General features: G+C 41.7%; 1 protein-coding gene across 5 annotated transcripts in view; it reads left to right on the plus strand.

Moving 5' to 3' along the window:
* Positions 1-3969: 3969 nt before the first annotated feature.
* The window catches only part of PIK3CG (phosphatidylinositol-4,5-bisphosphate 3-kinase catalytic subunit gamma), a 35779-nt gene continuing 11854 nt past the window's right edge, over positions 3970-27894 (plus strand). Inside the window, exons 1-7 of one of the 5 annotated variants that reach the window (XM_037388669.1) lie at positions 3970-4101; positions 10274-12289; positions 16576-16641; positions 16745-16970; positions 20862-20965; positions 23292-23438; positions 24618-24708. In XM_037388669.1, the coding sequence (XP_037244566.1) occupies positions 10286-12289; positions 16576-16641; positions 16745-16970; positions 20862-20965; positions 23292-23438; positions 24618-24708 (2638 nt within the window). In that variant the 5' untranslated portion in view covers positions 3970-4101; positions 10274-10285. Of the gene's footprint in view, positions 4102-4495; positions 9019-9039; positions 9557-10273; positions 12290-16575; positions 16642-16744; positions 16971-20861; positions 20966-23291; positions 23439-24617; positions 24709-27894 lie in introns of those variants that run through there. The other 4 variants (XM_037388670.1, XM_037388672.1, XM_037388671.1 and 1 more) reach the window with 4 other exon arrangements.

Raw genomic sequence — 27894 nt, forward strand, 5'->3', positions numbered from 1 at the left:
GTTTCCTGTTTTGAAAGCTTTAGATGTTTGAAGTGAGGGATTTTGTGCAGAATCTTGATCACCAGGAGCACCAACCTAGTAGGAGAGAAGGACAGAGCAGGTATTTATTGGAGAAGGCACTAGAGATAGGCAAGACTCCTCTTTATCTTGTTTGAGCTTCCCTGACTCTGCTCTGCCTGCAGAGGTTCACAGGGATCGTTCTGGATCAGGTCACAAGGCTGCTTTCGTGCCCAGCAGATGTTAAAACATTCCCTGGGAACACAACCTCATATAGGACACATCTTACAGGGGATTTAACTGCCTGCTGGCATCCTTTCAGAGGATGGGCAGCAAAAGCCCACTCTTAATTTGCTCTTCTTCTGGACCCCCCTCTACTCCCCCAGGGCCTGCTGCTGCTTCCCCAAGCAATGACGCAGAACCGGCATAAAAAGAGATGGGCTGCCTTTCCCAGGAAATAAAAGCTGTGAATGGAGGACAGATCTGCAGGCAACACTTAGCTATCAGTTATACCCACTACATGAGCAGTTATCATACCTGGAACATGATGCAAAAGCCAAACCAAAGTCCGGCTCATTCCTCCTCTGCTTGTTGGAAAGTTAGAGTAAGAAGAAAAACTTATTTTTGATACCAAAGTCATCATATGATAGTGCATATGGAGAAAGCAACTGCAATGATGTTAGCACAAGTGATCGCATATTTACACAATCAGTTTTCAGAGCACAGCCGTAAAATAAAAGGATTCTGTCAATTTATTTTAAATCCTGCATTGAATGCATCATAAAGTGCTTACAACCCAATGAGAAAATTCCAGCTTATAAATTCCACAAGAAAGGAGAAAACTACCTACTATTCCATCAGGAAGCACAAACTATCCCACAATGGTTTTTTTCCAATTTTCTTTACATAAACTAGCAATTACAAAACTGAATGTAGCTATTGCTGGGATAAGGCAAGCAGGTTCTGGCTTTGTTAGTAAAGACCTACAAAGCTTCTGCATTTTATTTTTTTTTTCTGCTAGCAGTATAGAAAATAAAAAAACAACCCAACCTATTAGATACTATTTCCTAAATTGTAATGAAGCCAGTCTGTCAAAGACAACAGAACATTTACATCCAGTTCTAACATATGTCAGTATATAAAGCTGTTGCTGAGCATTTAATGTGGCTGTTACTCTTTATTGCAGTTCTTCATGAAACAACATAAAACCTGATGTTCGATTGTGCAGAGGACACAAAAGATACCATCTTACATTTTTTCAACCTCCCAAACTCCCATTTAAGATCATGACAGCAATTCCTTGTCGTATTTTTATTACAGCTGAAAGAGAAAGGAAATAATTGCATTTTGACTGCACCTCACAAGATTATATTAGCTAAATGATTGCTTCTTTGCATGACTAATTTTGATTAAATCAGCTTCATTTAAATATCAAATTGTGTTCTTCACCTTACTTCATTAAGCTATGGTATTCCTGACTATTTTGAAGTTCCACTTTTTATATGGTAAGATGTGCATTTCAATTTAGTGTAAAGGCTGTTATTGACTGGGGGAAAAAAAAAAAAAAAAGACCAACAGGTAATTTATGGGAAAGGTTTTAAGTCATATTTGGAAATCAACAGGAATAAAACAACGTTAAAGTGTATATTTCCAAAGAATATGCAACTTATAAGGAGAGCATCCTTGGCAATAGGGAAGCTTGTATTACTTGATTTGCCACAAAAGGCAATAAAGAAAATTGTGCTATATATAGAGGACCTGAAGATAAACTCCAAAAAATTATTATTTTATTAACTTACTAAATCCTGAAGAGACAAAGATTTTCAGTTTGCCTCCTTTTCTTAAATATAATACATACAATACTTTATTCTTTCATTTCCAATAACATTATGTTGATTTATCGCTATTGAAATAATATTTTATACAGTTTTGGCTGAAGTCAACATCAAACGTGTCATTTGCTTGAGCTATAAATTATTACCTCTATAACTGTCTTTTGAAAATTGACAATCTTTTTTATTCAGCTGCTCAAATCTCTGTATATTTGTGCATCCCCAAATAAAGCCCATGGATTTTAACTGGATTAGTTGCCAGACTGGCTACACTGGCTACATTCCTGGAGTCATCCATCTGGGGATCCAGCCAATAACAACAAAAAAAGGCTTCCTATTTTGATGAGGTTTTTTAATCTCTTTTCAAGTAATACACACGGTGTGTGAAGCTGAACTTCTTTGACCGATATTACCCATTATACCATGCAAAACCAAGCACAAAGTGACCGAGCCTTCACTATGTTTCCCCCATGCTGCACACACATCACGTGAAGGTTGTTAAAGGTTTTTACTTTGCTTTAGTATTTGTAAAAAGGGGAACTAGAGGCCAGTAGAGTTATGATTTCCTATAGCCACAGTTCCTTGTAACGTATATTCATTTTGAAATTCTGTGTTTATACAACAGTTTCTAAATAACTTTCTGCTTCAGGCTGATATTATGATTCTTAATGTCACACAAATGATTTTTTAAGTCAAAAGAACCCTACTGCTATAATGACAATTATCCAGCTCTTTATAATAGCATCTTTATGTGTAACACGCCAGTTATTTCCTCCTGATGTCTTATTTCTATGGAAGTTAATAATGTGTACCTAGAAAAATCACATTCATTTATACAGTCTTTGTGGCAACCTGTGGTCAGCCTATGAGTCCTGTAAAGCTCTCCCTGAAGGTGTAACCTCGCCTGGCTTTCAGGGCGAGTGTGCAGGCTGCGTGCTGTACAGGGTCAGCCTGTGAATCTCATTGCAAAACCCGGGTCAAAACAGGTCTCAGCACAGTCATAGAAGGAGTTTTGCTGTTCATTCCAAAAAGGAGCTGCAGAGATACAAACATTCAGCTTTGTTCAGAGCCAAACAGCCAGCAGCCAGGGTGGGGAAAGAGTGGTGGTGGGGGGAGTTGTGTGTTTGAATTGGATGTGAACGGTTATGCCTGGGCTGCATTTGGAGTCCTGGCACTGCAAGGCTGGTGAATTAATCCTGCCGTAGGCAGCCCTGGCAAGGCCTTAGCTGGAGTACTACTGTGTCCAGTCTCATGCCCTGCCTTCCAAAAGCAACATGGCCCATTTGGCAAGGACCCGGAGGCAGGAATTGCAAGAGGTTTAAAGAGCATGACCTAAAAGGACAGAGCCAGGATTGCCCCGTCTGGGGTTGGGAAAATGGTAGGAAAACAAGAATACAGCACCCTCAAATAAAAAGTAGCGGGGGGGTGGGGGGTGAGACAAGTAAGAGGCTCAACCTGTAGCAGGCATTTAATCAGACAGTGTGAGTATCTCTCCGGAGGAGGCCACTGTGCTCCAGAGCAGAATGCCACCCCTGGGGGAGTTGAGGGCAACTTAGACAAACCAGCCCAGCCCTCGCCGGAGGAGCCGCCGTCAGCCGCGGGCCGGGCCGCTCGGGCTGGCACTGGCCCCACCGGTGGCCGCTCCGCAGCAGCCGGCCGAGGCGCGGGCCGGCCCTTGGGGCGACGAACCCCTCTTTGAAGCCGCCTCGAGCGAGGCTTTGCTGCCTGTGCTGACCGCCGGACGCGTCCTGCGTGCCTTGTGCTGGCGATTAAACCCCGCTCAGGCAGCGGCGGTTCACCCTACCGGCGGGGACACCCGCACTGCGGCCGATGTGGCCGTACCGGGCCAGCGGACCCCGCACCACGGCTGGGCTGCCCGCTGCCTCCAGGCGGCAACGCCGGGCACCGCGCTCCGCGGACCCGCAGAGCGTCCCGGCCCAGCGCCGGCCCCTTCCCCCGAGCCCCCGCCTCGCCCGGGGGAAGGGGCCCGGGCCCGGCCCCGGCAGCCGGCTCGGCGGGCCGCGGCTCGGGCCGGTGGCAGCGGCGGGGGCCGGGGCCCGGCGCCCCGGGGCCGCGGCGGGGCAGGGCGGCGGCGCCTGAGCGGGGCGGGGAGGCCCCACAGCCGGTTCCCTCTTTGCCCGGCGTGTGATTGGCGGCGGCTCCGGAGCTGCCTACCGCCGGCCATGGAGCCTCCCCTCCGGCCCCCGGCCCGCTCCGCTTCCTGCTGAGGAAAACACCTGTCCGGAGCCGGGGCCGCGGCCGCGCCGCTGCGGTGAGTAGCTCCGTCCCGGGCGCCGGCGGGGGCGGCCTGCGGACCCTGCCCCCGGCCAGCGCTGCCCGAGGCCCGGGCTCGCAGGTGGCGGCGGGGGCGCAGGGCCGGGGCGGCGCGGCCCGGCTCCCCGCGGTGGCGGTGGGCAGCCCCGCCCGGCCGGCTCCCCGCGGCTCCCGGCTGCCCCGCCGGGCTGGGCGCGGCTCGCCCTCATGCGGAGCCGCCGCTGCTCCCGCGGGCGCTGCGGGGCGGCGCGGCCCGGCCGCCATCTCGGGGCGGCGGGCGGGCGGGGCGGGTGCGGCCTCAGGGCCCGGCCGGCGGGGCCGGGTGAGGCAGGCGGCCTCGGCCCGCTGCTCCCCGCCGCGCCGAGGCTGCCGGGCTGGGCGCAAGCGGAGCGCTTGGGCCAGAGCCCCCTTCCAGCCGGGCGGGTGTGACTGCCCGCGGTCAGCCCGCAGCGGCCGCTGCAGCCCCCACCGCCGCGCCCTGGGCTGCCCGGCCTTGGCTCCAAGCGGCCCGGCTCCCCGCGCACAGCCAGGCCCGAGCAGGAGTTACAGGTGTGGTGCGGAACCTGCCGAGGGAACTGCTGGAGTGCCGGATAACACGGTGCAAAGCGAAGGAGCATGCTAGACAGCCGTAACAGTTCCCACGGGTCTTACGATCCATGAGTCATCTCTGCTACAGCGCGGGTTTTAAACAACAACTGTGTTTCCTTATCCAACAAATAATAACCTCTTGTGACTATCCAGTACGTGTAGACTGTAAAACCTTCCCCCACCACAAATCACCTGAAATAACAGCCGAGGGCATTTGGGAGCTGGTGTCGGTCACAGCTGCCATCTACCCGCCTTGAGCTCTGCAAAGTGTTGGGCTGAAGGCAGATGGCCCAGTCACTTGTGTCACTCTGGCTAACCAGAGCTTTGCCAAAATCCTTACCCAAGTTTTCGGAATCAGCTAGAAGTCACTGTTCGTTCCAGGAGTGCCCCCCAATAGGTATCTCTTGCAGAAACCAAAATATTCAATGGTCTGTAGTGAAGGGGGGGGGGCTGAAAGTATTGCAGCCGTAACAGGCATCTGATTGACTCAACAACCTCCTGACCAAGATGTTGTGCTTTATCTGCTGATTTGTGTACTTTTTGATTAAGAATGTGACTGTATTATCTATGAAGTTTACTAGCTAATGGGAACCTGCTCTGATTTAATTCCCATGAGAGCGACTAGTTGCTGGAGAAGTCCACAAAAGAATCAAGCAAAGTGGGTTTGGCAGTTGTGTTCATGCTTAGGGTATCTTGCCTATGTAGTTCAGCACTGGATCATCGCAGATGTAGGGAAGATACACTGTACTCCTACCCAGCAAACGCAAAGCAGTCCTCTGCTACAAGACAGTTCTGGCGAGTAGATACGGTATGCTGCTTGGAAAACTTCAGGTCATGTACGGTCATTTTCGTTCTGGTTCTTTTTCTAATTTATCTTTAAACTTTGTGAATATTAACGCATTATTATGTTTGCATAATGTGTGCATGAGGTGAGACTTACTCCAACAGAAGTGCCTGCTTTCTTGCAGGTTATATTGTCTGGGAAAAAGTTCACACTAAAGTGAAAAGAATAATTGTAAAATAAGGTTTTCGCATAGTGGATTAAGGCAGAAGCAGGAACTAGTATAGAATAAGCATTAAAATAACCAATGAAGAATAAGTAACTGGTAAAACTCTTAACACAGTCCCAACAAAGCAGTGAAGCTTGACAGATAATCTGGAATTTTTTTGTAGCAGAATATGCAAAGTAATTAATGATAGTAACACATTGTCTCTTTAAAGCATCTAACAGCCAGTGTTTTCAAATCATTTAACAAGTTTACTCATGAATTTATCTCCTAATCCTGCTGTGAATTATGTTTCAGTCTCGGTTACCGTAAACTGCGCTGGCTCCATTCCCTTCCCTTCTCTTCCCTCCCCTGCCAAACCACTTCTGCCAGTGATGAGTCAGATCAAGGAACTGATCCAGCTGAAAATTAACCAAATTTTGTGGTTGTTCTTATTATGATCAGTTTGCTGACCTGAGTGATGTGATAGGAATACGACTGAAGACAAAGGCAAGTCTGTTTGCTTGTCTTAGCTACCTTTTACAGGCCCACCTCCTCCTGCTCTATTGCATCCCATCAGGATTCATGGACCAGTGGTACCACAGTTCTAATACAGGGAAATTCGGGGTTGATGAGGCCTATCAGAATTATAAATTTAAAAGAGTGATTTTTTAAAATTTTGTGGTGGTGTTGTTGCAGTAGGCATATAGAAGTGTCAATACTCTTTAAGCAATGCTTAGGCATGACAAAGGTTTCAGGAAGTTCTTTTAAATGATTTTCCATTATAAACATCAAAGTTTTCTGATGCATATCCATGAGAAAATACGGTCTTGTCATGGCTACACATGGATTAGTAGAAAACAGATACAATTTGGTGTCACCCTCTGAATGAGGACACTTTTATGTCTGTCATTGCAGAGACTGATTAGAGACAGTCATCCCTCCAAGAATTGGCTTTTAAAGGGTCAGAGCTGAACTGGAGATGGAGACTGGACTGGACTGGATTGGCCTAGACATGACAGGTCACAGCCCAAATGAATGTGGGAGAAGAGACAGTCTTGTATGGGCAGTTACACAAGTGTCATACATTTTGCATTGTATCTGCTGCAATTTGAGGGGGAATATCTGAACCTTTCACAATATTGCTCTACCTGTCTTTTTAAGTGGATAAGTGTGTCAAACAATTACATTTCTTGAGCAATGTACAGTTTTCTGCTGTATGAGGTAGCGTTGCTGCCTTTGATTGTCTTGATAGTCTTGGTCAATGGTGTAGCGCTAGAATAGCTTAGCAGGAGATGGAATATTTGAGTATATGTGTTTGAAAAATTGATCTTTACGTGTATAGCATATGGTGGCAAGATGAGGGTATTTTAAATCAGTATGCTTTCTTAGCTCTGGCAAAACCCAATGAAATTGGCCCAGGTTTACTTAATAGGGTCAGCACAACTTCTAGAATGAGGGATATTTGCAAAAAAATCTATGTAGCCTGTTGGTGTGACCCCCCCACCCCCCCTTACTGCTAGTTACTTATGTTTAATTGAAAAATAAGCAACATGTTTTAGAGATTATACTTCAGAAGACAGATTCTGAAAAAGCCTTGCAAAGGTAAGCTCTCCAAAGTCAAGAAATTTGAAAACACAGGTTTTGAAAAATAAATTTTCCCCTTCAGCATTACTCCTTTTCCTACCCCTCCAGCTCCTTTTCCTTTTTATGTGAAACTGTCTGCTTCCATCTTCTCCGTCATCCTGGGCACTGCCATGAAGGTTGCAGGTGCTCAAGTTTTCCAGCAACTGAGTGCTTTTTTCAGATGAGAGGACGTCCAGAGGGTAAAGTGGTGTCTAGTGCTGAGATGCCCCAGAGACTGGCTGATGAATGCTGACAGGCTGCACATATGCAGAGGATGAGTGTTGGAGATGTCTTGGGCAAGATGGGTAGATTTCGTGGCAGTGACAAAATGTTTGGGGCAACTTCACCAGTGCCTTGAGAAGTTCCAAATCCTGGCTCTAAAAGATAGAGGGAGCTAAGACTGAGTATGTTTTCCCCAAACTCACTTCCTGAAAAAAAGAACCTCTAAAAAGAAGTCAGTCTTAGCTGAGAAGCAAGATGATGCTCTGATAAAGAAAAGCTACATCTATGGTGGAGGGTATTCTCTGGGTTTTTTTTTAACTTTGGCAAAATCTGAAAATTTCAGAGGTTGTAAGCAGCATATTGGAGGCAGGTAAGAGACTCAGATTTTTTTTTTTTGCCAATACAGAGAGCCCTTTTTTTTTTCCCCCTCCTTTTTAATAAGAAAGGTGCCTTACAAGATAGGAAGCATGCATATGTTAAAAAAAAAACCAAACAACAAAACAAATACATCACCATTTCACTGTTGCTAAAAGACTTCTCAGTTGTTTCAGATTTTTTTTTCTCAAAAATCTTAATTTTTGTAGGCTATGTACTGCTGTAGGATATGTTACTGCTCTTCAAAATGGTCAGTGTTTCACTGGAAAAGTCATAAAGAAAAGGGATACAATTAGAGGATTTTCTGTCTTTTCTTTCTGATTTGTACATGTTTTCCAATTTTTTCCTGTGGGGATTTTTTTTAGTAAAGGAACAGCTCTTCAGGTTGTAGTTAACCACAAGGATTAGGGTTTAAAGGCCATAGTTTAAATTCTTCCCAAATTTTAAAATATCATATTTAGTGGATTTCACTGTGTGTTTTTAATCATAAATGAGTGAGTTGAAAATATTAGGAGGAAGATGACCTGGCAGTTCTATTGCTGAGTTTACCCTGCAAGATACCTTGGCAGTACAGAGACTGGCTTTAAAAACTCGCAGGGGTTTAAGTTGGGAGACCTCAAAGGGCTATCAACATGAAAACAAAAATAAGGAAACATTGCGGATTTAATTGTCTTTTATCTACTGTTTTTATTTAACTCTTTTATAAAGTAGTTAGGCTCTCCAAAATATACTGTTTTTAAAATGTTTTATTTGGATTCATTAGATTTATTGCCTGGGTTATTCTTAGGTGTTTTTAAAAGGCTTTAAGCATGTCTTCTGTGCATGTGTGTTAAAATTAAATCGGTGTACTGTTAGTGTATTTTTAATGTTGTAACAGGAAAAGCATTCTGACCTTTTTTTAAATGAGCAATCATATGTATAATCAACTTGGTTAAAACTTCCTTCCTGGTAAGTGCAGCACTTCCTTTGCATCTGGATATGAAGGCGAGCAAGAAAAGCAGAACAACTTAAACAAAGAATTTCTTTTTTTGTGAATGATCTTCCTTTAAAAATATAGGAAATTCAGCTATAAAACAAATGAATCTTCTTCAGCAATTCAGCCTTTATTTTATAAGCAGGTAATATTTCTTTGTTCTTTGTCAGTTATAGAGGTGGTGCGTCCATAGTTGTTGCTTTCCGGAACTTGAAAAAAGAATTTTACTTAGCATGCTATGTTGTTTCAGTTTAACCTTTTACATTTTCATCTTATTATTTTGTTATCTGCTAAGGCATTGGTATATTTGATTTAGTTTTTCCAGCAGTTAAGAGAAAGATTTTGTGTATAAAAAGCGTTGTCTGGAAAAGTTCAGTGTGTTTCTGTAACTTAGCTTGTGCAACCATGCTCGGTCAGTGCTGCCTTCCTCTTCCAAGCTTTCAGTGAATAATTACCACTTTAACATTGTTCAGTGAGGATTAACTGTAACAGTATTTTTTGTTTACTGAAAGCTGATAAGGTAGGCCATTCTTGTTCGATGTTGTTTTACAGGTGTTCTAGGTGTGATTTGGTTTATAGAGTAATAAATCAGCATCAGCTTGGGAGGTTTTTTTCTTCTGTAACAAACTATTTGTTTATACTTGAAGTATTTACTTTAAAAATGGATGGATGTTATCAGTCTGGTGAGTTGATTTAGTTTAAATAAGCACATTATGCATACTAGGCTTGAATTTAGAGGCGTGTTAAATACCTGTCTTCAGAAGTAGTCCCTGACTTTTGAATCCTAAGGGCTTTTTTTGGTGTAAGTCTTATTCCTCATCGCTAAAAAGAGAGGCAGAGGAAAGTGGGAGTAGGCTCACCTCTGTCCAGCCTGCAAACAAATTGCTTGATGTTTTGCTTTCCTGGAGCTTGGTAGGGCCACTTTCTGCTCGTAGACAGTAGCATGGCTTTTGATTTCTATGAAAATACACTTATGTTAATATCAGCAGCATCAAAACAGAGGAGGCAGCAGAATAATCAGTGCTTGAGCAATAGAAGCAAGAACAGATCATTATGGAGGAAATACAGAGTCAGACTGCTTATCCTCGGTGAAATCTGGGAAGGCTGTTTAAGAGCTCTGTTTTAATTATTAAATCACTGGAGGGTTGGTGTTTTGTTGTTGGGTTTTTTTGGGGGTTTTTTGTTTTTTTTTTTTAATATTTGGTATTGAATTGAATATATTACATCTGAGGTGGTTTATGTAAGTCAAGTATTTGTGACCAGAAAATCAGGGGAAATATAAAAAGCATATATATAGCAGGATTCTGACTGGCCTGTGATTTTAATTAAGAAGATTTAAAAAAGAAGAGTAAAGAAAAATGTAAATGAGAAACTAATCAAGTATTTGTATGTTTTGCTAGATTTCTTCTGGCATGGAGTTGGGGGATTATGAACAGCCTGTTGTTATGAGAGAGGAAAACAAACGAAGGAGAAGAAGAATGAAACCTCATTGTACATCGAGTAGTTTGTCATCAATGGAACTGATATCCATTGAATTCATTTTACCTACAAGCAACAAACATACTAAAGTACCGGAAATGATGTTACTTGAAATAGCTGGCAACTGTACAGTCGAGCAAATGAAAGCACAGATTTGGATGCGTGCAATAGAGATGAGTCAAACCACAGACTTCTACCATGCGTTCACCCCAGATCAATTTATTCTGCAGTACCAGAAGAAAGGGCAGTGGTATGAAATTTATGATAAACATCAAGTATTACAGACCTTGGACTGCATACTGTACTGGAAAGTACTACAGAAAAAGGTAGGCAAGATCTATGTTGTCCAGAAACAGAAACCATCAGAAGAAGTTCAGGAATTTCAGCGGCAACTTAACAATTTAATTGGTTATGACGTCACTGATGTAAGCAATGTGCATGATGATGAACTAGAATTTACCCGTCGCAGATTAGTCACTCCACGAATGATAGAGGTAGCCTGTAGAGATCCTAAATTGTATGCAATGCACCCATGGACTACATCTAAGCCACTCCCAGAATATTTATTTAAAAAGATCACTAATAATAACATTTTCATAAACATACATAGAGGAACAACTAGCCAAAAAATTAAAGTGTCGATAGATGACACTCCAGATACGATTCTCCACAGCTTTTTCACAAAAATGGCAAAGAAAAAGTCTTTGATGGACATTCCTGAAGATCATAGCGAACTGGATTTTGTTCTCAGGATTTGTGGCAGAGATGAATACATTACTGGAGAGACACCAATCAAAGATTTTCACTGGATAAGACAGTGCCTTAAGAATGGGGAAGAAATCCACCTCGTCTTAGACAACCCCCCTGACCCGAGTGAGGATGAGGTTCAGAAGGAGGAGTGGCCCTTGGTGGATGACTGTACAGGAGTTACAGGTTATCACGAACAGTTGACTATAGATGGAAAAGATCATGAGAGAGTCTTCACTATCTCTTTGTGGGATTGTAATAGGAAATTTAGGGTGAAAATAATTGGCATTGATATTCCAGTTTTACCGAGAAATACTGATCTTACTGTGTTTGTGGAGGCTAACATTCAACATGGGCAGCAGCTCCTTTCACAGAGGAGGACTTCATCAAAGCCTTTTACTGAGGAGGTTCTGTGGAATATTTGGTTGGAGTTTGATATCAAAATCAAAGATTTGCCTAAAGGAGCACTCCTGAATCTTCAGATATACTGCGGCAAAGCACAGGGACTGTCCACAAAGACCAACCTTCAGTCACATGAGTCCCCCAACTCTGATTCCAAATGCAAAACTCAGCTTCTCTATTATGTAAATCTTTTGTTGATAGATCACCGTTTCTTGCTACGCAGTGGGGAGTATGTGCTCCACATGTGGAAAATTCCAGGCAAGGGAGAAGAACAAGGAAGTATCAATGCAGACAAACTCACATCAGCAACTAACCCAGATAAAGAAAACTCAATGGCTATCTCTATTGTGCTGGACAAATATTGTCACCCAATTGCCTTGCCCAAGCACAGGATAACATCAGACTCCCAGGGCGACAGGACACGAGCTGAAATGCCCAACCAGCTTCGCAAGCAACTTGAAGAGATCATAGCAACTGACCCACTTAATCCACTTTCTCCTGAGGACAAAGAACTGTTGTGGCACTTTAGATATGAAAGCATAAAGCACCCCAAGGCATATCCTAAGCTGCTTAGCTCTGTGAAATGGGGACAACAAGAAATCGTGGCCAAAACATACCAGTTGCTAGCTAAGAAGGAAGTTTGGGATCAAAGCACTTTAGATGTTGGACTCACAATGCAACTTCTAGACTGTAACTTTTCGGATGAAAACGTCCGAGCAATGGCAGTTCAGAAACTAGAAAGTTTAGAAGATGATGATGTTCTTCATTATCTTTTACAGCTTGTGCAGGTAAGGTGTATTTGCATGCTTGAACTCTGCCTTCTGGGAATGTTTGCATGACCCCATCATCATTCCCCTGTTGGTAACACTAGTTAGTAATCCCTGGTTTTGAAGTCTCCGGCATTTAGTCAAAGCAGTGGTAGTAACCAAATTAACCCAAAACACACTTTCTACATTTCGCCTTTTGCCTGTGTTGTTATTTTTATGTTACTGTAGGCTTGTGTCTTACAGTTCATATCTTGCATTTACAGTAGTACGTTTTTCTGGAAATTGTCAACACTAGCACAGTTATGATGGGAGCAAAGCCTAACTGTGCTGTCTCTAATTCTGTTCTTATCAGGTCTGAATCACACAGCATTGAAGAATTGTTGACCAGCTGTAGCAATATTTAGAAAGAGTTTAGACAGAAAGAAAGTAAAAGCAGATGTTGACATGGGCAAAGCCTGAAGATCAACCTGGGGTTGGGTTTTAGGTCAAGAATAACTGTGTAGTTACACAGCATGTTGCAGTGACTTCAGTCTTTTACTTATAAGGGCACCAGATTTAACTAGAAACTTCTAAAAAATTTTAAAAAGTAAATAAATTGTTGCTAGGACCCCATAGTAAGATTAATTCATTCTGGGAAGTTGGGTGAAAAATTGTGGTTTTAATGACAGTGAATCACCACTGTATCGATTTGAAGCGTTTATATCAGTTATACAAGAAAATCGGTTTGTTTGCTTTTTTGCAACACAGTGCCAGAGCTGGGCAGCCTGTCAGCGGTAAAGTTGTGTCTGATGGCTGATGAAAGGTGTAGCCCTGCAGTTCTTCCTGGTAAATGCATCCCCTGAAGCAAGGCAGCACCGCAGGCTTCCCAGCACCTGGCAGGGCACTGGTTCCTGAGGAAAGGCTGTTGCCCTGCAGAGCAGGAAACACTTTTTCAGAGAATCAGAGGACAAAATTGGCATTCAAAATTAAAAAAAAAAAAAAAAAAAAAAGGAACTGCTGCAGTCAGGGAAACTGCGGGATTGGGCTTTTAATTTCTGTGGGTTCAGAGAGAGCCCGGGTTCCCAGGAAAATGAAGTTAGTATTTCAGATTTTGCTGCACATCAGTAGTGCTTTAAACAAAGCCTTCTTAGTCTTGTCTTTGCTTGTCTGAAGATTAGGCTCCCCAGGCAGAATTTATGCACTTCTGCATTAACCAAGGGAGTTGCTACGGTTACCTCATTGGGCCTCCCACGTAGCTACTGCTATATATATGCTTGGCTTGTGAGCTTTTGCTGTCTACATGTGGCTCAGCAATTTTATTCGCTTTTATATCCAAATTAGGAGTTTGGGATGGTGATTCGTTGATATCAAAGTGCCTGAGAGAATGGGGGAAATACTAGGGTTTCTACCATTTGTTTTTGAAATTATTTGTTTTCAGGAAGTACAGATCTGGAGAGTTTTAAAAATAAATCTCTCTAACAGTAATTTAACTTACTGTAGCATAAAATCATAGTAGCTTAACTTCATTTTTAGTAAGACATGTAGTAAGAAATAAAAAGATTGCCATCCCCCAAAAGGAAAAAAAATACTAGATCCCAGCTTTTACCTCTCTGCTCCTTCCTTGCTTTCCTTCCTTGGCTAACAACAGAGCATGGGCCATCAGCATCCTGCAGGAAATATATTGGTACCACAGTGTATTTGAAAATCCAAATTTTTGGGAGAATGGATGTCAGCCATTCCTGTGCTCTAATGGACACATCTGAGATGCCTCTTCTGCAAACAATCATCACTTTTCATGTGCATGCCTTCATGAAAGCTTTATGGCTTATTTCACTCTGCAAAGGATATTCCCGTTTTACCTCCCATTCGAGTTAGAAATCAAACAAACATTTTATTTCCCCCCACATTTATCCCAAATGGAAGCAGCCATGCCATAAATAAACCTATTGAGTTTTCTATAAAGATCTGTTGTTCTCTGTGCAGTTGATAAAACATGGATAGGATAGTTAAAGTACAGCACAATCCATTTTAAACCAAACACCAACGACTGTACTGGTTGTATATGGCAGTGAGTAAAGCTCTTCTGCTGAATTGACAAGAAAAGGTATGTGCAGGGACCTGATGGAGTGCCAGCGAATGGGTTTTAGTGGGTAGCTTTTATTATTGCTCTTCAAATGCTGATATTTGACTTTGTGGGGCAATAAAAAGAAGAAAAAAAGAAAAATGTGATTGACTTTTAAAATAATTATATCTAAAACTTAAGCATAATAAGGATGCGCATAATAATTTTTTCTAATACTATGTTAAAATACATTTGCTACCTTTAATCTAATGAGGTTTTGTTCTGAAGCAATGGCCGGTTGCTTGGCTGTATTTCATTCTTAAATTGTTTTTCAGGGATATACACCAAGAACATTCAGTAAAGTATATACCAGAATTAGTTTTTTACTAGGCTTTCTTGGAACTGTAAGCAGATCTGTTTGAATTTATGTAATAATTATTGCTTTTGAGTGCCTTATTGCAGTGAAAAATAACTTTTATTAAAAACGCCTTGTATCTCATAATGCCATACACAAAGTAAAAGGGTCTATATATTTTAAAATCAGTTTACGTTTATGAGTTCTCATTATCTTTCCTAAATAAGATGGTGTTGCTTGGGGAGATAAAGCAGTATTGCAGAGATGGTCAAGACAGTTCTTGCAGAATTAAGGAACTGTAGAAGGGCAAGTTTGGTGCTTGGCTTTCTTGTCTGTCTGTTCACCAGCAGCTGGAAAGAACAAGTCTTTGTAACATTTTTGTAAGTTGGTTCATTCTAGAAATTTGGCTGTAAAAGCTTGGGTTGTGGGGTTTTTTTCCTTTTTTTTTTTTTCTTTTTTTTTCTGTTGAATAAACCCATAGGAAAATTTACTATTTCAGAAATAGTGTTGATATTTTAATAATAAAAACTACAACTGTGTGCTGCAGTACTTGTAAGAGTTTATAAAACCCTATCATGAGTTTGATGAATTTAGTAGACCTCTGCTGATGGCTCGGTTGCTTCTTTGCAAGCTGCAGACCAAAGTGATCTTGAAAGAGCCATTATATTCTGTTGAAGAACTATCGCTAGAAGTTTGCATACTTTGTTGCTTCTGAAAGCTGAGCATACTACATGCACCCAGCTCTCTGCACATCCCTTTGTTTTCCCTTAATCTTTCTAGTGCCTCTTCCTGGTGCTCTGTTTCCAGAACCTGAAGCCATTCACCAGCCCCCTCAGTCCACAACAGGGATTTTGTGACTGTTCCAGAGACTGTATGCTTCTTATTTCTCTTTTCTTGCCATGAGATATACATGCATACTTTTTTCCTGCCATTAATCTTAATAGAAATCTTTTATAAACTTAAGTCCCTCAAGCAACAGGGAAGAAGCTGCTGGAAAAAACACTTGAAGTGGACAAGTTCCCTGGTACAGCCCAGTACCTAGAAGTATGATAATTCTTTGGCAGACCAATTCGCTTGGTTATTGGGGTGGGGGAGAGAATAACAGCAAAAAAAGTCCAATCCTGGCACTTAAAAAAAGTTGTTGACTTTTTGTTTCCACCCTTTTTTGGTGCTAGCTTGGAAATATCTGTGAGCTTGGGTGGAGGGGAGCGGCTGTTGGAAGAGAAAAAACATATCTGTGCTCACAAGTCATTAAAAAAGCTCCGGTGAAGTTTTCTTCTTAATTGTACTCCATTAATATAGGATGTGTATCAGAGCCTTTATTCTGTTTTGTCATTCAGTGAGGGGCTAAAGGCCAGATTAGGTGCTCCAAAATACTGCTCCAGTATCCCACGCTTGCTGCGGAAGCCAGCAGTGAACCCTAGCACCCCAGTCCCAAAGTGGTGGATAAATAATAAACCCAGTGCTTTATTATTGAAAATTTGTATTAAAAGAGTGATTACAAATACATGATTTCATTTGCCAGTAGTCTTTTTAAGCCTTCACAGTGTCAGTCAGACCACAGACTGTTTTCTGATCTTGTTGGTTTTTGCTGTGCCCTGAGAATGATGCTGCTTTGTTCACATGCCTTCATATGCTCGGATCAGTCTCGCTGGTTAGCAACTCTCTGCACTGCTTTATTTGTCATTAATAATATACCTGAAAATAACCTGTTGCAAAGAAAAAGTGCTTCTTGAATCAGACACAAAGAAGCTTTGCTTTGTTTTTTTCGACTTTGTTTCCTCAAAAGACCTGCTTTGTTACACATTTTCTACTCCTGCTGCAGTGTTCTCTAGATGTCAGTGGTAAAGCGTAAGTGCAATGGGATCATAAATGTGTTAGTAACATGTCTTCTATGCTTGTATTACTTAGGCTGTGAAATTTGAGCCATATCATGACAGCGCATTAGCCAGATTTCTGCTAAAACGTGGTTTGAGAGTAAGTACTTCAAAATGCAGCCAACTTGCGCTGAAGTTATGGCATTATTAAAACCCTTTGTCAAGAAATGTGTGCTGATTGTAGTATTTTTCTTTACCTCTAGAACAAAAGAATTGGTCACTTCTTGTTTTGGTTCTTAAGAAGTGAGATTGCCCAGTCCATGCATTACCAGCAGAGGTTTGCAGTCATCCTAGAAGCCTATCTTAGGGGCTGTGGAAAAGCAATGCTACACGATTTCATGAAGCAGGTCCAAGTAATCGAATTGCTGCATAAAGTCACAATGGAGATAAAATCAGTTTCTGCAGAGAAGTATGATGTCACTTCTCAAGGTATTTGCTAACAGGCATTTCTTTGTAATAATACTGCTTTTTCTCTTTAGGTGTAAAAATCTAGGCAGCAAATTGCACTGTTTATTTAGAAAATTAATGGATAAATTACTGTCAAAGGGCATCATTATTACTTCTTTTAAAATGCCAATGTAATAAGTTATTAGTGATTGAACCAATAATACACTGTTTGCTCATTCCACCCCAAAAGGAGAAGTATATCAATGTTATAGACACCCAGTACTTCCCCATGCGTTGGCTTATCTTCTTGAACCTCACGCCATAAAACTGGAAACAGCTAAGTTCTTGTACATAACCCTTAGCTGACTGCCAGCACTGAAGAAAGAAACAACCCGGGACAAAAATATTAATGGAAAATAAAGAGGAAAAGTGACACTTGCCAAGAAACACGGCCTTGCCTAAGCAGTCACTAAAAGACTTTTGGCAAGAGGACTGGGGAGGAGTCCAGTACAGCCTCTGCTATGCCGCAAAAGTAGCTGGTGGATCAGCATATCGTTGGGGCTTTGCGATATGCTGAATAGGAGTCCTGTGAGACACAGATGTGGTATTGTTTTTTCTAGTTTTTGGAAGCCACAGTAAGGTTATGCAATGTCTGTTTACCTCTGGGTTTTGCCTGCCTTTATTTTTTCCCCCCACACTTCCTTAAAAGCTTGTTTGTCATCATTCCTGTTAGCTGCTTGATGTTGGGGGTAAATACGAGAAGACATACGACAATATTCAAATTTTAAAAGCTGCAGAGAGACCAGCTCTTCCTGCATGTTCAGCCTGGTATGTTCCAGCCCAGGAAATCCTTGGTTTGGAAAGCCTTTCCACTCTGGTTATGCAGAAGTGGCTGTGGTGGTGTTTAAAAAAATATTGGAGGAAATACGCATTTATTCTTCAATATATAATGTAATACCAGTTAACATTACCACATAGTATGAGTTAGGGGTCTTACTGAACCCCCATATAAAATATTCTTTCTAAACAACTTTCTAAAATTTATCTTAAAATGCTATATTATCTAAGTGTATTTGGTCAGAATCCTGTATTTTGGAAAGAAACTTTACAGCCTTGCAGATGGACATGTCCGTAACAGCAGTGGTTTCCATAATACATTATCTTTGAGAGGTATGTGGGCAAAGAAGAAAAGTTTCAAGGAAAAGCAATCACATTAACACCCACCAGGTTTTGAAGTTAAAGAATCTTTGCATGTAACGTACAGCAGAACATTGAAAGATGACTTATATAATTGTCATTTTCACTGAATAAGGCTTCCTGAAACTGTGGAGTGTCCTACTAATGCTATATCTAATTTAATTTATTCTCAGATTATTGAGGATATGATTTTTCCTACAGGCACTCTGTACTTCTGACATTTTAAAAAATGTATATCCTAAAATTTCTTCTTTATTACATTTTTTCCTCCCTATCATTTCTAATGTTCGTCGTTGTTTATGTTTTCAGTCTGAATGTTTTGGACTGTTTCACTTCATTCTGCTATGCAGCCTCATCTAATTCTTGTGTATATTTCTCTTCCTCCAGTATTTGTGGATTTTTTAAAAGAATACATTCTTTCCTGTTAGGTCCATACTAGTCCAGTAGCAATAATGCTGTCAAACTTTCTTTCGCTTTCCATGTAATCTCTTTGCTTATGTTTGAACACAGAGAGTAGTCTTAAATAAATCCTTAAGATCTTAATGTTACATAGGTTTATCTGCTTTCATCACCACTCTGTTAGATGATTTGTCTCCCAAGAATGTGTCTATGCAACTGTTTCTTCTCTTGAAATGCATAGCACTTTGTTCTTAAGCCAGATCAACTTGAAAATTGTTTTAGCAAGCGCCTTCACTTGTGTTTTAAAATCAGCTAATTCCTAATCTTTACTAGCTTCAATTGGTTGGCATACAATTTTCAAATTACATTATATTACAATGAGGAGACTTACTGAAATAAAGCTGGATTTGTCTAGGAATTCAATAGTAACATTTTAGAAAGCTGTTTTGTAACCCAAGTTACTACAACCTAGGTTTTTTTTGGGTTTGGTTTGTTTGGGGGTGGGTGGGTTAGTTTTTGGTTTTTTTTAAGATGGCTGATTATAAAGTCCACTCACTAGCTCCTATATATTGCTGTCAGATTTATTTATGTTTTACCAGAAATGATACCACATTAGTCACCTGGCACTGCTGGGTAGTTCTTTTCTAAAAGCCTTTAGAATAGATGTAACATTTGTGGTTTGAGTTCTCAGGTAATCCCTTTGGCTTGACTTTTTTAAATTGATAGCAGCTTTTGAAATGTCTTCATTTTCTGGACATAAGACAGCAATATGTGCTCACAGCCCAGAAGGCCAAACATATCCTGGGCTGCATCAAAAGCAGCGTGGCCAGCAGGGTGAGGGAGGTGACTCTCCCCCTCTACTCCACTCTGGTGAGAGCCCCCCTGCAGAGCTGCATCCAGCTCTGGAGTCCTGGACAAAGGAAAGACATGGACCTGTTGTAGCAAATCCAGAGAAGGCCACAAAAATGATCAGAGGGATGGAACATCTCTCCTGCGAGGAAAGGCTGAGAGAGTTGGGGTTGTTCAGCCTGGAGAAGAGAAGGCTCTGCGGAGCTGGGCAGACTTTGTAGTAGGACCTGCAGTGTTAGGACAATAGGTAATGGTTCTAAACTAAAGGAGGGTAGATTTAGACTAAATACAAGGAAGAAATTTTTTACAGTCAGGGTGGTAAAACACTGGAACAGGTTGCCCAGAGGGATGGTAGATGCCCATCCCTGGGAGCACTCAAGGTCAGGTTGGACGGGGCTCTGAGCAACCTGACCTAGCTGAAGGTGTCCCTGCTCATTGCAGGGGGATTGGGCTAGATGAGTTTTAAAGGTCACTTCCAACCCCAACCATTCTATGACTGTATGATTTTAGAATTTTGTATATTAAGATATCTAGGTCCATTTCCTATTACAAATTTTTTGCTCTTTAATTTTTATCTCCAAAATTACTTGAACATGTATATGCAGCCTCTGCTGTGTAGCTGCAGTTTCTTTTAGACCAGTGTACAAGTCTTTGTTGATGAACAAAGTGTATCATATGTAGTTTGATGCATACTGTTCTAAGCTGAAGATTTAGAAGCTTGAGGTTCTGAGTGAAAAGATTCAGTTCATATATGATCATTAAAATTCTTGTTTTTATAAATATACAACATTTTTTCTTCTTACTGGAATGTGAGATTAACAAGGCTGCACTGTGAAACTAGTTTTAGGAGGACAGGAAATTCAGTATCTCCATAGTTGGAGGCCTTATAAATGAAATATAATTGAATCCAAGAATTCAAAAGCCAGGAGTCTATCTGCAAGAGCAATAAGATGTGTCAAAATAATACTGGAAAATGCAAGGTGCTTTTAAATGCCTCCTTCTGAGCCTTTGGTAGATAGATCATCATCTCCTTGGCTGGAAAGGAAAAAGGGCAAAATATTTTTTAGTGTGTTATACTGTGTTTTGTTTTGTTGTTTAAACAAAAGGTGACATTTTAATGTAATCTCCTGAGTCTTCAGAAGAACACCAAGTGCTGTGCAGTGTTTCTAACACTTTGTAGAGGGCACATGACTTTGTGAGGTGCTTGAAGACTTTACTTTTAGGTATCTGAAACAGCCCTGGCCATTAATAGTGTAAGTTAAAAGAGTTTTCCTCCATTCCTCAAATCAGAAGATCCTTGAGGAGAACAATTTAAAAAGTAGCTTAACAGAGGAGGTTTTTAGCTAAATCATCATGGTTAACAAGTTTGGTTACCTGTAATGGTTGGACTTGGTGATCTTAAAGGTCTTTTCCAACCTATATGATTCTATGAGCTTTTTTTGCCTTCCAACTTTTGATTTCATTGTGTTGTCTTACTTGTAATTGCAGTTATTGCACAGCTGAGGCAAAAGCTTGAAAAACTACAGAGCAGCAAACTTCCAGAAAGTTTTAGAGTTCCATATGATCCTGGTTTAAGAGCAGGAGCCCTAGTGGTAAGTATATTCTGCGTTTCTACAAACCCTTTTGGAAAAAAATCTCCTACTTGCAAGTATGTGTCACTGGATAAAAAAACTTTGCTAATATGTCTAAAGGTCTTATTTTACTGAGACTATAATGACATTTCATGGTCTCAGAAAGTTTTTATTCCTAAAGCTATTAGTACTTTTCTGAATGTAATGACATGCCACCAGGCGCTAAAAAAAATGCAACTACCCATAAATTCCTAAACATTAAACAGCAGTTACGATTTTTCCATTCATTTAATCCAGGATTTAACCAGGTAACTGACACTTTTTTTACATTTAATACCTGTATCACTCTTTTATCTGACTTCAGGGGCTTTAGGATACTCAGTTTCTGTTCTTCCAGTTACTTTCTTTGTCTTGCCCTGATTTATATCTGTCATTAATGTTTAGGTCCAGACATCTTAGCAGCAAAAACGTCTACCTTATCTGTTTCTGATTTTTCAATATCTCTATGTTGCTTATGTTGCTTTTGTTGCTTTGATTAGAAAATACATTAAGATTTTGTTAGAAATACATTAAGAAACACTTGGCGTTTTCTGTGTTGCTGCCTCAAGTTTTGTGGTGAGATTGCAGTGGATAGTTTTGACTCAGAGTTAAAAATAAGATTAATAAATCAGCAGATGTGTTGTGAAAGGAATTGGCTCATGCATCTGCTAGGCAATGTGATGTTTGGGTAAAGAAGCACACCTTGGGTTCACTTGATGTGCAGCAAGGAGCCTAAAAGAAAAGAATCCCTTGATTTTTTACCTTAGCAAAGGACGATAAACCATCCCACCTAAGGAACAGGTTGCTGAATATTAGGGTAGTCAGTTGGGTATTAGTTGTCTAGATCTGGCCATTTTTCTGTTACTTAAACCTGTGCCTTGACAGGCTATAAGCTAGTCTATCTTCAAGCTGAGAGAGTTAAACCCCTCCCAGCTTATCATGACAGAGGTGATGTCAGTACAGAAGTCAATTCAAACATTGTTTACTCAGAAATATAGAATTTGTGGCTTCTTAAATACCATTTTCTTGACTGTGTTTCTCTCTCTTTAGTCTTTTGTGTACAAAAATCATCAACTGCTTGATAGGAAGTAGATTTCAAAACAAAATAAAAGATCTTGCAGGATTTTCTAGTTTTCCTTCACTTAGGAAGTATTCAGCCCTACCAACACCTTCCTAGATGAAGGAAGCAGTAGATTTGCTATGGAAAGTAGTTATGTCCAAGAATAGATGGGTTAGAGCCTTTTTCTTTTTTTTCCAAACTATATAAACAAAAACATTTGATATAGCAAACTGCATTAGTAAGCTTTTGTTTCATCTTTATTCTAGCAAGTGCTACTTGTCCATAATCTTCAAACCCTGAAATTTGACTAGTCTAAACCAAATATTAGAAGCAAAATCAGTGTTTCTAGTAAGTTCAAAGATTTAACAACTTCTTTCCTTTTTAAAAATAAGGATAGTAAATACTCTTTTGTTTTAAGCTTCAAGCTCAGAACTCCAATCTATGAAACATGAATATTCCAAAATACTTTTCTTTGATTTCATTGATTCTGTTGGCTCTCAAACACTAATGTGCAATTGCTTTTATTATTTTAGATGGCTTTGTTGTACACAGTAATGTTCAACAATGGGCCATGAATTCCAGAATAGAAAGTACTACATACTGCAGTTGTATTAGACATAGTAAGTTGAGAAAACATTTGAAATAATGCAATTTCAGTAGTTTTAATGCTGAATTTCTCAAGATGAAAAATGTAATAAAACTAAACAGGGAATTACTTTTCTTATTTTATGAATGAGTATGTTAAATTAGTTTCACAAATGCCATTTTCCCCATGAATTTGAACGATTTGCTAAGGGAGTTGAATCAAGCAGTGTGGAATAACTGAAATTGCTGGAAGTCACAAGGGTGGATGATGTGGTAAAGAGCATTGAACAATGTTTCAGTTTTGCAAAGCACCTGCCAGAGTGCTGTTGTGAGGGTACATATTTACCATTTTTTTTCAGAATCTCTTATTCCTGGTTTAAAAGTGTGGGGGTTTTTTATTCTGTCTGAAGCAGATTTCCAAGCTAAATCCAGTTTCAGAGAGTCAAGGCGTTTCCTTTATCATGAACAATGTTAAAAGTTGTGCAGGTTTAGTATGGCTTCATGTGGCAATTGAATACCGTTGCTTGCATGTGCTTTCAGTGTGTTTCTTGTGGTATAACTGATTGGAAGTCAGTAAACTACTCTGTAGCTGGTGTGTGAAAAGCTTAGTTGTGTTGATGTTGGAGTACAATGGCTAGCAAGCAATAAATGTGTCTTTCACAGATAGAGAAATGTAAAGTAATGGCATCTAAGAAGAAGCCCCTCTGGCTCGAGTTTAAATGTGCAGATCCAACAGCTCTATCAAATGAAACCATAGGCATAATCTTCAAACACGGAGACGACCTACGTCAGGACATGCTTATTTTACAGGTATGGTAGCTAAAATGTATAAAATAAGTAACGTGAATATTTTAAAATCCTTTTACTTTTCAGAAGTGTGTATATGTTGTCTTTACTGTCCATATGAAATATGAGGATGTCTTTTGTTTTTTAAACTGTGTATAGCAAGGCTAACATAAAAACTGGATCTTCTTTCTTGTACTACAGTTTTTATGTTGTTGTGCTTTGGGTTAACCCTGCTGGGATGGGGAAAGAGGAAAGGAAGAGTAAAAGCAAGAAAACTTGTGAGTTGAGGTAAAAATTTTGTAAGAAAAGGAGAAGTGGAAGAAGAGAGAAAGCAAGCAAAACAAGTGATGCAAAGGTGGTCACTCACCACATCCCATGGGTAGGCCAATGCCCAGCCAGTTCTTGTGCAAAAGATGGTTAACCTACCTAACCCCCTTCCTCTCTGGTTTATTGTTGAGTATGACATTTTTCAACATGGAATATTTCTTTGGTTGGTTTGGGTCACCTACCTGGTTATGTCTTCAACCAACCTCTTGTGCACCCCTGGTCTATTCACAGTGGAGCAGTGAGAAACAGGCAGCCTAGATGCTCTGCAAACACTGTTCAGCAATAGCTGGAATATCAGCACATTACCAGCGTTGCTTTGGTCACCAGCCTAAACCACAGCACCGTGCGAGCTGCTCTGAAGAATATCTGAACGTCATCGCAGCCAGACCCAGTACATACTGTTACCCTGTTTTCCCCTGCCATGTGCCGTGCATACTTCACAATTTGGTGTTCTAAAGAATCTTCCTTAGTGCAATATGGCCTGTTTTTCTGATGAAGCATTTTTATCATTTATTTATACAATGAGTGAAGTTAACAAGTGAAAAAGAAATCAGCAGGTATCAGTGATTAGTCTGACAAGCTTTGACAAAGTTTGTTAGAACTTTGGGGGATACTTAGGGGAAAAAGCTGGACATACCTGTTAATGTACTCAATTTCAGCCCATGTAGAAACCATACAATATATTTATTAATACTTTATTAAAAGTATAGATTGCCTGGGCACAGGACAGATGAGAAAATACAAACCCTGGTTCTGTAACTGATAATCTTGAACAGCTGCATACTTTCTGTATTTATTTCTTAATCTGCAAGACAGACAAGTAAGTAATGTCCAAATAATTTGAAATATCTTAGCTTGTATGTTTGTTTTTACTAGATTCTTCGGATTATGGAATCCATTTGGGAAGCAGAATCCTTGGACCTCTGTTTGTTACCGTATGGTTGTATTTCTACAGGGAACAAAATAGGTACGTGATCACACTGCGATTATAACTACAGTATTTTGAATTTCTAGAAGTTGCATATAGGAAAACTTTTCTGGTATGCACTGCAGTCCTGTGATAAGTAGCAGTTCAGTATACTTTCTGTGAGCAGCCTTCAGTTGTCTCTTAGCGATGGTTTCTGCCCTTCCGATGATCCTTCACTGCTGCGCTAGGTTAACTCAATGCGATTCCTGTGCAAGTCCAACTGTTCGGGTCCTGCTCCAAGTTGCTCTGTTGTTATGAAAAAGCGCTGAAAGTGACCTACTCAAGATGTGTTTTAATGTATTGATAAGAATAAAACAGAGAAAAGAGTTAAAATACCAAAACATTTGTTTTTTTCCTGACCTTCATACCCTATACTACACAGAAGCATTACTCAAGAGGATGCGCAGGCAGTATTTCTCAGTGGGCATTAGCTCCTGCAGTGCAGGTGAAATTTTCCAGAATTTGTGGTGGGAGAAATCGAGTAGTTGCTTACAAAGCTTCTGGAGAACCGATGCTGTGTAGATGTACCGTGTTGGGGCGTCAGGCGTGTGCGGCGGGCCGGGGCGGCCGCTATGCGCAGGTGCCCGCAGCCCCCCCCTGCCCGCCAGCCCGTGCCCGCCGGCTCCAAGGCGGCCCCGCCGCTGGGCCAGGCCGAGCCCTCAGCCGCGGCGGCGGCGCCCGCGGGGGGACAGATGGCGGCGGGGGGGAACCCCGGGCCGGGGCAGGGGGTGCCCGGAGGGGGCCGCGCCCCCGGGGGCGGGCAGCCCGCGCCGCGCCGCGCCGGAGCAGCTCCCGGCAGCGGGGAGCCCCGGCCGGGGCCGGGCCGCGGGCAGGGCCGGTGCCCCCGGGGGCGGGGGGCCCGGGCTGGAGCAGCCTGTGCCGGAGGGGCTGCGCCCCGCGGGAGGGCCCCGCGCAGGAGCGGCCCGGGCAGAGCCGCAGCCCCCCGCGGGAAGGGCTCCCGCTGGAGAAGGGCCTGCAGGAGCGGCTCCCGCCGGAGGGCCCGGGCTGGAGCCGGGCGGCGTGTGAGGAGCCGCCCCCGGAGGGGGCCGCGGCGGCAGAGGCGGCGGGGGACGGACCGGCCGCAGCCCCGGCCCCTCGGGGGAAGGAGGTGGAGAAACTCGGGAGTAAAGTTAAGCCCGGGAAGAAGGGAGGGGTGAGGAGAAGGTATTTTTAAGATTTGCTTTTACCTCTCATTATCCTCCTCCGATTTGATTTGGTATAAATTAATTTCCCCGAGCAGAACCTGTTCTGCCCACCGGTGAGTGATTTCTCCCCGTTCCTATCCCGACCCACTGGCCCCTGTGCCATGGGGCAGTGACAGAGCAGCCCGGTGGGCACCTGGCAGCCAGCCAGGGCCGACCCACCACAGCAGAGCAACCTGATCGGCTCTGCAAGACTCCAATGACATCCAAAAATGCCAAACTGTTGCATAATTTATCCGTCCTGATGGCTCCAAACTGACTCTTGGTGGTTGGATTTTTATGTATTATGTACCCCAGCACGTCCACGTTGCAGAGTTTCCTGGTATCCAGATAATACAAAACTGGCCATAGAGTCAATTCTGCTGAGCAGTTCTGGAGCGATGGGCTCGAGAAAAGCCTCCTCAGTATAGAAAAATTGGCCATGCGCAAACGCAGCTATTGTGCCGAAAAAAAATGCTTTGGCTGGTATAAGCAGCATGTCAGTGAGACGGATTAGCAAATACAGCTCTGCCATTTACTTACAGCTTGAACATGTGTAAAAATTAGCAAGTCTGTTAATTCCTGTCATCTGTGTAGCTGGCAGTGTGAGAGTAATTGCATGGATTAGTAAAATAATGATATACTGTGTGTCTCCCGTGATGTCCAGCTTTTTAGTTCTTTTCTTTTTCAGCAATATATTTTGTTTTATGGATTGAACAATAATGAACTGAGTCCCAGTAAAATTAAGAACTCTTTGTAATATACATCTGTAATGTAATTCCTCTCTGAAATCCATTGCCACATAGAATTTTTATCATCCTTTTTTTTGACTTCAAGATATCTCAGCAATGTAGAAAACCCAAACTCGTTGATAGTGTGATACTTGGTAGTGTGGCACAAAAGAATTTCCTTTCTCCTAATGTAAGTGTTTTAAAATTATATAAATTGTATTGATAGAATTCTAATAGTAAAGGAAATGGAAAATTATATATAAAAATACTAACTAGATATAAGGAGGGTTGGTTTTCCCCCTCTCCTTTAGGTAACCTGATTTTTAGAGAGATTTTTAGGACTTAATTTTGTTTAAAATCATCTCAAGACAATATAATGTATCAAAACAATGGAGGAAGGTGGAGCAATTCTGCAGTCCTAGCATTCATATGTTGAAGTTACAGACTGCATTATTCTTTCATGAATTTTTCATTGACTCTCCATTCTTTTATGTCAAGGAATTAATTGTTTATTTTCCTATACACATGGGGGAGATGTAAGAATTGGGCATCTCTTCAGCACCACAGTAGGAGCATGGTTAATTACATAAAGACTCCAGTTTGCTGAGAATTACCTGCAGCCTAAATTAGTAATACCCAATGTGGGACACTTTGATGTAGAGCTTATGCTTGTTTGGAACAAAACCAAAGAGTAGTGGCATGCAAATGTTCTTTCACAGTATTCATATGTGGTTTTCTCCCAAGCTGTTTCTTCCCTCCCTCTTAACATTTCCATGGAATCTGGGGTAGTTTCTGTGGGTTGACACAAGGACGGTACCCCATTCTACGCTGAGCCCAGGGAAATAGCCTGGTGTTTTACACCTGGGGCTGGCATCCCCTCCTGTGTAGAGCTTAGTCTGCTGGAGACATCTGCATTCAGTGTAGTTTGCAGTTTTGGAAACCATCCGTCCTCTCTACTGCGCCACCAAATTGACCTCTGTAGGAGCAACTTGCGCTTCTGTGTATGACTGGTAAAAGATCGTGCCCTATTCTCTCTCCGTTTGACATGGCCATGTGTTGTTCATGGCTCTGCAAGGCAATTATCACTACTTACTATGCTGCGTCACTGCCAAATTTTGAGAAGTTCAATCTGGCACTTAGTTTAAGAGTCACCTGCTTTAGTACCACAGATCCTCAGAAACACGTGGCATGGTGTGTTTACTGCTCTACTTCCTCCCAGTTAAATACAGCCCAGCTGAGATCCTCTCTCCAGTTACTGAAGCCTCCTCTAGGGC

Source organism: Falco rusticolus, chromosome 5 (assembly GCF_015220075.1).
Source record: "Falco rusticolus isolate bFalRus1 chromosome 5, bFalRus1.pri, whole genome shotgun sequence".
Taxonomy (NCBI): Eukaryota; Metazoa; Chordata; class Aves; order Falconiformes; family Falconidae; genus Falco; species Falco rusticolus.